Source organism: Stomoxys calcitrans, chromosome 4, assembly GCF_963082655.1.
Source record: "Stomoxys calcitrans chromosome 4, idStoCalc2.1, whole genome shotgun sequence".
Lineage (NCBI taxonomy): Eukaryota > Metazoa > Arthropoda > Insecta > Diptera > Muscidae > Stomoxys > Stomoxys calcitrans.
This window is the reverse complement of record NC_081555.1, coordinates 156,012,176-156,022,794: the sequence shown is the minus strand read 5'-3', so window position 1 is coordinate 156,022,794 and position 10,619 is coordinate 156,012,176. Positions and strand designations below refer to the sequence as shown.

The following is a 10,619-nucleotide window of genomic DNA, read 5'->3' as shown; positions in this document are numbered from 1 at the left end:
CCTTCTTGAGCCCCTAGAAAGCGCAATTTTCAACCGATATGGCTGAAATGACTTTCAGCATCGATACCGAGTATGATCCGAATCGATTTTTAAAAAGATATAGCCCCCATATAAACCGATCAAGCAATATGTTGATAAAGGCCCCCCAAAGTACCGATATTCCAATATGACTTCTTGAGACCAAAATAATTCAAATAAACACCCAAGTAATAAGGGTAAATTTTTAGCGGAATCCATGGTGGTGGGTACCCAAGATTCGGCCCGCCCGAACTTTAAACGCTTTTCTTTGTTTTTTAATATTTTATTTTACAATATTTTTATATATTAAATTAAAGTTACAGGAAATGATTTATCACACTATACAAAAAAAGGAGAAAAATATTTTTTTTTAACAGAATTTTAAGATTGGCAGAGAGATTGGTGTCTTTGGTTATACTTGCAAGTTATCAGTCACCACCATTGGGCCACACCACTTGTTCCACAAAGTCTAAGAAAGCTGCCACTCTGGTATACAGACCAGGTGTGGAAGAGGCACAACCGAATCCGGAGGATACAACACCCACCACACGATAGTTGTAATAGGACTCTGGAAAAATATTCATTTAGGAAATTCGTCTTCTCTTCTTATTGAAATACTCACCATCTACCACCAAATTTAAAGGTCCTCCCGAATCACCTTGGCAAGCATCCTTGAGTTGTTGATCATCTTCGGCGCATAACTGAGTTTTTATAATACCCTGATCGATCTGTCTTGTTAAGCCGTAATCCACGAAACTGGCATTACATTTCTCCAGAGGCGTAACATGCAAGGGGGCCTTCAATAGGATATTGGAAAATGTTCGAGCTGTGAGTTAAAAAAAGATGGAAAATTATTTTATATCAATTCCTATGAAGAAAGGTCTCTCTTACTCTTAGTATTCACTGTTCCCCAGCCGGTGACCCACAGGCGCACATTGGGCTTGGGGTCTGCTTCATCGGTGTACAGGCATACGGGATATATGTAGCTGGAGAAAGGTGCTGGCTGTTCCAATTCCAAGACAGCTATATCATTGTAGGTGCGGCGTTGTGAGTAGTCATTGTGGATGAAGGTTTCCTGTGATAAGAATAGAATTGAAGGAAATAAGTGCATAATGATCTCCCTTTTGTTCCAAGTTAAAGCAGTGGCGTGCAAATGCATGAACAAGAACATAATCCCATGGGCTTGGTAATATTACGCACACTAGCACATGTGCCCAACACTGAGTTAAAGACATATAAAACGAGTAAAAACATGCCAAGTTTGGACGGACAGAATCTTGGGAACCCAGCCCCATGGATTCTGTTAACATTTTTACAAATGAATTTAGTTGGAGATGGTGCTCTTCGCAGATACCAGATATGGAAGTTTAGGCTCCCGCAGATACAAGATACCGAAGTTCAGACTGCCGTCCGTGGACGGAAGGGTACTCTGCAATTGTCAAGCGAAGTGCCTTGGCATAGTTCTTAATTCGAAGCTATCCTACAATAGGAATACGGAGAAAAGTTAGGCACTGATTGCTGCAGGAGGATGTTCGCTAGGAAGTGAAGGGTACCACTCAAGATGAAATATTGGATGTATACAGCCATTGTGAGACAAGTACACTGGTATGACGGAGGAGCGTGGATAAGAGGACTTGTTCCGGGGGATTCGAGGGGGTACAGTTTCTGGGTTGCGTCGCAGGCGCAAGGGCAATGAGATCCGCACCTCAGGCAGATCTAAAAGCGATGCTGCGTCCCTGCATCCCATTGAGGATTGTCTTCGGAACTGTGCCTCCAAAGTCGCGCTTAGCATGACGGAGCTCGGCATGCTGAAGGAGGACAGTTCCATTCTGGATGCAATTGATGCAGAGGGTAGACTGAGCAGGATCTCCGAATAACAGGCACCGATACCGTTTGGAATTAGGAAATTCAGGGTTAGTTTTCCCAGGAGGGAAAATGGGGGCGAATGCTGTGTTTGAGTGAGGTGAGACCTCGATTTTCCCTGATGGCTGCGAGATGGAGTTGGGTGTCAACTCCGACGCACTCAACATCGGTATGTCTCTGAGACTACCGCGTAAGTGTACGGTCTTTTAAGCAAAGGTCTGTGCCATTACAGACGCCGCCAGAAAAATTCTGGTAAGGAACTAACCGCCTTCAAAACTCAGCATTTATGTGGACAATATGGCGTCGCTCAAGGGCTTTGGTTCGAGATCGGTGAGGTCGAGGATAGTTTGGAGTCCTTGGATAGGCTGAAATGGATTCCAGGACCAAAAGAGATTCCAGGGAATGAAGGGACAGATGCCACCGTAGCACAGAGGTAAGGTAATATCCGCCTATGACAATGAATGCATGGGTTCGACTCCTGGCGAGAAAATCCGAAACAATTGTTCAGCTGGGGTTATCCCACCCCTTCATATGCTGGTGACATTTGCGTGGCACTCTGGTGCTTCTCTCTTAAGAGGTGTCGCAATGCGGCACGCCGTTCGAACTCGGCTATAAAAAGGAAATCCCTCATCATTGAACTTAAACTTGGATCTGACAGCACTCATTGATATGTAAGAAGTTTGGCCTTGTTCCTAAATGGAATGTTCATGGGCAAATTTGAAAATTTGAAGGGGAAGACGAATGCACCAGGAGGGGTTCATCCACGCCATTTGTCGAGCTACTGAACATAGCAGATGATATGGCCAGAGTGGAGTCGGTGGCTAGGTGGGACTCTGCGAGAGGTTGCCGGACCGTTTAGACGCTCTGGCCTGTCATCGACCGAAGGTGGACGCAGAAATTACATTGACTATTGTCATAACAGGACAGTATGCTATAGGCCGCATGTCGGCCAGCTTGGAAATACCGCATAAAGACTTTGCAGGAGTTGTTTTGAAGAAAAGGAGACTATCGAACACTTGATCTGTTTATGTTCGGGTCTGCACAGACGCAAGCTCCCATTTTCTAGGAGGCGGGTCTTCTGTGATTTGGGTGATATTGCGAACGTACCTCAGGGGAAAGGATGTTAGGCTTGGATGGGTTCTGGGCTATTAAGTTGTGGCGGGAAACTAAGCGGCCAACAAGCTGGCCAGGAATGGATCGCTCATTGCCGCAGATCTTGCTATGGAATCAGCGAAACCATCACTGTGGGAGTTTCTTCGTAGGATAGACACCTTCTACGACGACAGCGCGAATAAAGCGTAGGCTGATGCTGTAAACTATAGGTTGTCAAAGGACCTGCTGCCGAGTGTTTCGTGAAACAAGACGTCGCTTATCCTGGGGCTGAGAAAGCATGATATGGGTCTGCTCACAGGAGTATTGAATGGCTATTACAACAAGAGGTTTTTGATGACGCGCTGGGCGCCGGAAGGAGGAGGAGTTGGAGACGGTCGAGCACCTGTTGTGTCACTACCCTGCAATTGCGAGGAGAGGAGCCACGATAATGGATGAACTCCTCATTCCGTGCCTCGACTTCCTACAGGCTCTTGGCCCTGTTTTCATTCTGGAGTTCTGTAGAGGCCTGAATTGGCTGACTGGATCATACTCTCGATGGTGAATTTTTTCTTCTTCTCCTAAGCGTTGGTTTGATTTTTCTGTCCTTATTTTTTCCTCCTTCTTCTCTTCAACTTTCTAGGCTGAACACAATGGACCTAAAGTCTCCGAGTGATGCGGCTAATAACAGAGGTAGCCCCCCAACCTAACTTAACCTACCAGGGGTGTTATTCCTTGTTGATAGGTTGGACATAGTTTTCACGAAAAGGGACCTTTGGGCTGCGGGTAACTTCTGTGTTAACGGTTGGGACTAAATTGGATGGGGGCGCCGGGACTGGAGTGTTTATTGAGTTGTTGCTTGTAATAAGGGAACCATATGGTCTTCTGGACGGCTGTGGCTTCTTTCAGATGAAGATCTTCGCTGTCCTGAAAGCATTGAAGTCTATTTCGATAAGGAGGCTGCTGTCACTATATACGAGGCTCCACATCTGCGTTACGGTGACCTCTTGGGTATGATCTCGGCACACATTCGATAAATGTGGATAAGGATCAGATATGAGGTATGGTCTGGGCACACATTCGATAAATGTGGATAAGGATAGGATCCGTCTCGAAGCAACTGCGGTTCATTGGTGGATCTTAACGCTCTGTGTGATACAGTTTGGATTTTCATACAGGACATTTGATACCAATGAAGCTCGGCATACGGCAAGTGAGGCACTCTTGAGATGCGTAAACCATTTTCTAATTCCGACCCGAAAAAAAATGCTCCCATGATTCCAATGCAAAGGACTTTTTATACCTTCCGCCATGGGGTGGGGGCAAATTAATTTGGTCATTTCATCTGTAACTCATCGATATATTGATCTGAGATGCTATATTCTTGATCGTCTTGACATTCTAAGTCGATTTAGCCATGTCTGTCTGTCTATGAAAGCATGCTGACTTTCAAAGGAGTAAAGCTAGACGCTTGAAAATTTGCACTTATATTTCCTATAACCATAGGTTAATTGGGTAAATCGGTAAATCGGTCAAATCGGACAATGTTTTGATATATCTCCTATAGAAACCGATCACCCTATTTGAATTCTTGAGCATATTGGGGGCGCACTTATTAACCGATTTGGCTAAAATTTTGCACAATGATTTCCCCTACGACCTCCGAAATGCGTGCCATGCATGGTCTGAATGGGTTAAAAAAATGACATAGCTCCCATCAAAACCAATCCAGTGAGTGCACTTATCGAGTCCCTAGGGGTTACAGTTCTTATCGGATTTCAATGAAACTTTGCACCACGACGTCTCCTATGACCTTCAATATATGTGCCAAATATGGTCAGAATCGGTTCATAACCTCCGATATAAACCGATCTGCCGATTAGATTTCTTCAGCCTCAAGAGGGCGCACCTCTTATCCGATTCTGCTGAAATTTTTCACAATGGCTTCCCCTACGACCTCCAAAAAAAGTGGGCGTAAAGCTAGCCGCTTAAAATTTTGCACAGATACTTAATATTGATGTAGGTCGTTAGGGATTGCAAATGGACCATATGGGTGCAGATTTAGATACAGCTCCCATACAAACCGATCTCCCGATTTGACTTCTTGAGCACCTGTAAACCGCAATTTTTGTCCGATTGGGTTGAAATTTTGCTTGTAGTTTTCTGTTATGACTTCCAACAAATGTGTTAAGTACGGTCGAAATCGGTCGATATCCTGATATAGCTTCCATATAAACCGATCTCCCGATTTGACTTCTTGAGCCCTTACAAGCCGCAGTTTTTGCCCGATATAGCTGAAATTTTGCATGTAGTGTTCTGATATGACTTATAACAACTGCGCCAAGTACGGTCCAAATCGGTCTAGCTCCAATATAAACCGATCTCCAGATTTGATTTTCTTGAGCTCCTGGAAGCCGCAGTTGTGGTCCAATTTGGCTGAAATGTATGTAGTGTTCTGCTATGACTTCCAACAACTGTGCTAGGTACGGTCCAAATCAGTCTATAACCTGATATTGCTCCCATGTAAACAGGTCTCTCGAACATCCATGTTCGGTTCCTAGAAGCTTTCATTTTTCCAGGTTTGATTTGGTATTTTGAATAAAATAATGCCCTTCAACTAAATTTATTTTGAATACATTTTTCCAGAATCCATGGTGGTGGGCCCCCAAGATTCGGCCCGGCCTTTACTTTTGTTTAGCCTTTTACTTACTTGTTTAGTGTTAGTGTCACCCTGTATTACTACTATCAAACGAGTTAATGTTGGTGGTAATCGTTGGTAACTTCACACAGTTAGAATGACGCTCGATTTCAGTTGTGAAATTAACGACGTCGCTAACTTTCGATAACAACAAATTTTCTAAATTCATAGGGTGACACAAAAATACAAATATTGCCCATGAACATTTCACAGGGGCAAACTTCTCATATATCAATGAGTGCAGTCTGATTCAAGTTTTACCTCAATGATAAGTGGCCATTTTATAGCCGAGTCCGACGAGTGCAACACCTCTTTGGAGAGAAGTTTTTACATGGCATAGCACCTCACAAATGTCGCCAGCTTTAGGAGGGGCTAAACACCGCTAAAAATTTTTCTGATAGTTCCGCCAGGATTCAAACCTACGCGTTCAGCGTCGTAGGCTGACATGCTAACCTATGCGCTACGGTCGTCATAGGGTGACACAAGATGACATAAAATCAAAACATTTAGATATTTGTGTACGAATTCCACTCGTGGACTCCAGGCTGGAAATAGTTTACTGACCTCCAGTTTCTATAGAGAAATCTGGAAACTGTATTCGGGACAGAACATGTCCCGGACGCATGTAGAATTAGTTTACTGACAGGCTGGAATTAGTTTACTTACTACAGTTTTTAATACGTGGACTCCGTGCTGGAAATAGTTAACCGACCTCCAGCTTCTAAAGAGAAATCTGGAAACATTTGACACCTCCATAAGGCTCCGTTGACCAAATTGTAGGCATTTCACCCCTCTATAAGGTTCCGTAGCGATATTTGTGTATGAAGTCCATTCATGGCTTCCAGAGTAGATTTAGTTTACTGAATACCAGCTTTTAAGGATAAATCTGGAACTTTGTTCGGGACAAAGAGTGTCCCGAACACTTACACCGAATTGTAGGTATTTGACCCTTCTATATGGTTCCGTTGAGACATAAGTCCATTCCTGGTATCCAAAATGGAAATAGTGTTTTGACGAGAAATGTCAAATCGGAATCTGGAAAACTTTGTACGGGACTTGGTGTGTCCCGGACTCAAGTTATACACCAAATTATAGATATGATATTCCTCTATCAAATTATGCTATGTCCGAAGTATTTTTCTGACCTTCAGGATGGAAGTCATTCGCTAAAAGCATTATACAATTGGTGGAAATATAATTATCTGCCGTAGCTAGCAACAGAAAATGGTTGCTTATTTCCGTACTTGTTAATTATTTGTCACTTTGTGTCACCCTGTGAAGTTAGAGACGTCGTTAAATTCACGCAGGTAAAATTCCTTAGCATTTGCTTGCTGGATTTGTTTGCGCAGAGTTGCATTTTTCAACGCAACGCTCAAAAAATCTCAACGCCCTCATTCTATTTGGCCTTTAGTGCCAGTTACCAGTATGGAAAATGTCTTCCTTTCTTCTTACCTTAATTCTAATCTCCACAGCATTGGCCATTTCATTGGGATCTGTGAAATTCACCACACCCATGCGAACTATAGAGGGAATGCTGTCACGAGCCGCCACACAATGAGCCGCCGTCAAAACAAAACGAGCATCGATTAGTGTACCACCGCAACGTATGTCATAGGGGCCGCGACCATCGTCACCAATTCGACCGTAGCCAATGCCCACCATATGGGGAAATTCACCCAATTCTGTGGGTATGCCACCCAGAATATGATTGGAAATGCCAGCAGTAAGGCCCTTCTCAATGCGTCGGCAGGCTAGAGGGAGAAGAAAATAAAAGAAAGTCAAGAAAATCTCAAGTATTTAATAGGTCTGTTTCGAACCAACCTTTAACCGCTGGCCTTTCATTGGGCTGTATGGGCTTCACAGTGGTTGTGGGACTGAAAATGAACAAAAGAAATGGGAGAGATTTTAGCACAGTTGGCTTATGGGAGTATTGGCTTTAGTTATTCAATGGTGTATGTATTAGTGTGGGCATGAGTGTGGATGAGTCTGTTCTGGGGGGGTTTTGCATCCACCTTAAGGAGTTGTCATTATCATAATCGCCGAGTTCATCTTCTGGAGGTGGTCGAAATTCGAAAGGCTTAAATGGGTCCAATATGTTGGCAGGTGGTGATTGTATATTTGGAAATTGTCCACTAGTTGGGGGATTTTGGCCAAATGTTGTGGAACTGCTTGCTGGATTGGGATTTTGTACATGTGATGATTGCTGTGCTGGAAATATTACGGAGTTTTGAACTGACTGTATTGGACTTGCTGGTGGATTATAATGAGGAAATTGAATGTGAGTTGAGGGTTGACGTGTTAACTGGGAATTTTCTGGAAGCTGCTGTTCTTGCAATGATGGGTGCCGATTAAGAGGGGGATTACGAGGTGGCTGTTGGATTGGAATGGGTTGTCTTCCAAATTGTTGTGCTGATGCTTGTTGAATTTGTGGCGATTGTGGTGGCTGTTGGACTTGCAGAGGTTGTCGTCCAGGTTGAGGCTGATTACCAAGCTGTTGCGTTGGCACAGACCATTGACGCCCCAATTGAGATTGAGGCTGTTGAAATTGAACTTGCGAGGGTTGTCTCCCGATTTGACCCTGTTGGGGGCCAAATTGAGTTTGTTGTACAGGAGTCTGAGATTGCCCTTGTACTGATGGCTGCTGATGCATTTGCCACAAATGTTGCACTTTATCTGCCTTGGCCTTGACAATATCCATGCCCGCATTAACCAGATTTTCATACACCGTTTGTATGGGATTAAATGAGGAAGGTGAGGCAGCAGCATCTTCAATCTGATATTCTTGAACTATGACATTTGTTGTCGAAGGTGATGCCTCTAAATCATTTACATCCATATGAGACTCGAGAAGCGGCATTGTGGGAGCCATTTGCATGGGTAACGCTGGAATGCTTTCCATTCCGTTTGGATTTATAATCTCTATCTGATCTGTATTGGGCCAAAGCGCATGAGGATTGGAATTTTGTTCCGTGGGAACTGTGTATATGATCATTTCGTCATTGGGTTTTAGGCTGTCGGAAGTTTGAAATATACTGTTGATAAGTTTATTGACTCTCTCCTCTTCACTGAGATTGGGCACCGAGGAAGAAGGTGTGGAACTTGGGGGACTCGTTTGTTGTTGAGGTATATTAACGGAGCCTTGAGGCTGTTGAGCCACATTCCAATTTACTGGACTCTGCTCTTGAGGAAAGATGTTACCATTTGGAAAACCAGGGGGACTATTGGATGGCCTTTGGTTTTCGGGATTAAGATTCCAATTATTATTTTGACCCAGGCCAATATTTCCTTGGGCCCGATTTCCTTGCCTACCATTGTGGGAATTCAAAGACCAAACATTGTTTGGTCCCCGTCCCCCATTTCCACGATTTCCTCGGCCATTAGTTGGTAGCTGCTGCCACATATTCGTTTGTCCACGACCCATATTGCCTTGAAATTGGTTTCCTTGTTGGTTGGGCCAAATATTCATAGGTCCACCACCCATATTGCCCTGATTTGGAGTTGCTAGGCCATTGTTTTGCTGTTGCTGGTTAGGCCAAATATTGCCCTGATTTGGAGTACCTCTGCCATTACTTTCCCGTTGATTAGGCCAAAAGCTGGCTTGGCCTCGTCCTGTATTACCTTGGATGCCATTGTTCCTTACAGGTTCATTAAAAAAGTTATTTCCTCTGCCACCATTAGGTTGACCTTGACCCCAATTCACTTGACCATTCATTTGTCCTCTATCGTTAGTTTGTGGTACAAATACCGGTTGATTATTGGGAACTCTCCAAGCATCAGTTGCACCATCTGAGGGCTCATCCATTCTAGTGTTACTTTCCCTGGGTACTGCAGGATTCTTAGCCTTTTTGTCTTCATTTTTCTTATTTTGATTGAGTAATTGAGAAAAATCAAAAAATTCCGAACTTTCATTGAGACGCTTATCGCCTATAACTAAGGGCTTTATAGTAGTCGTCGTTGAAGTGGTTGTTGTTGGGGTGGTTGTTGACAACAAATCTAACCAGAAATCCGGCTTTTGAGTTGTGGTGGTCGCATTCAGTTTCTCTAAGACATCCAACCAAAATTCTTTTGTGGTCTCTTCCATAGCCAAAGTTGTCGTTTCTCTATACATTTTTGTTTTTTTTTGAGGTTAGTAGTGCCAAGAGAGGCGGTAAGGTGGTGTTGCCAACAAGGATGCAATAAAATGAGAATGGGAAAGAAAAGAAGCAATAGTTACAGTAAAAGCCACCACAAACCAGTTTAGTTTTTGTTGTTTTGAAAGTGGGTTAGGTAGAGCGAAATGAAAATGATAAAAGTGCGCCGAAAAGTATGCAAAGATTCAGAGATTCATAACAAACACTTGAAGGAAATGGGATATAGGATATAAATTGTGCCCTCTAGAGGTTCAAGAAGGAGATGTGGAAACTGTATTAGGCAATAGATTGATTTGGAACATACTCATAGATGGCGTCTTTAAATAACCAGTGGCCAACATGAGAGTCTGTTCCCAGGCTAGGTACGGCTGAAAGCGAGCATCAGATCTTGGAGCAGGTGGCTCGCATACATCGTGATATCCCTCATAACCCATACGGTTGGGCGCTCGGCCAGTTACCCGCTCCCGGAAAACTATAAAGATTGCTCAGATTGCCCCCTCCCCCCTTACTTTGACGACTCATGCAAACAAAAACGAGGACCATGATCTACGAATATGCACCTGGAATGTCCGGATTCTTCAGAGGGCAAAAATGCAGTTTACGGGGAAAATGGCAAAAAATCAAATTTTCGCACACATACCCCTATTTTGACCCCAGAGACACGAATATGAAGTTAATTTTTGGTTTTTGAGTCGGGGACCCCAAAGCGGGCCTTCCCCCTTATCAAGTGAAAATGAACAACATATAGGCACTATGGAACTCAAATTGAGGGAAATTTAGCTTTAGAGGGTGCAGGGCCTTAAGAATTTGAACCAATGCAT

The 10,619-nt window shown here is 43.6% G+C and overlaps 1 protein-coding gene across 3 annotated transcripts in view; it reads right to left on the bottom strand.

Annotated features, from left to right (window-relative positions):
• Nucleotides 1-280: 280 nt before the first annotated feature.
• Nucleotides 281-10,619, bottom strand: part of LOC106096061 (serine protease Hayan) — a 32,507-nt gene continuing 22,168 nt past the window's right edge. For 2 of the 3 annotated variants that reach the window (XM_013263604.2, XM_013263603.2), the window contains exons 4-9: nucleotides 7,681-9,768; nucleotides 7,490-7,542; nucleotides 7,121-7,419; nucleotides 910-1,093; nucleotides 641-844; nucleotides 281-586 (exon numbers count right to left, since the gene is read on the bottom strand). In XM_013263604.2, the coding sequence (XP_013119058.2) occupies nucleotides 447-586; nucleotides 641-844; nucleotides 910-1,093; nucleotides 7,121-7,419; nucleotides 7,490-7,542; nucleotides 7,681-9,768 (2,968 nt within the window). In that variant the 3' untranslated portion in view covers nucleotides 281-446. The remainder of the gene's footprint in view (nucleotides 587-640; nucleotides 845-909; nucleotides 1,094-7,120; nucleotides 7,420-7,489; nucleotides 7,543-7,680; nucleotides 9,769-10,619) is intronic. The other variant, XM_059367180.1, reaches the window with a different exon arrangement.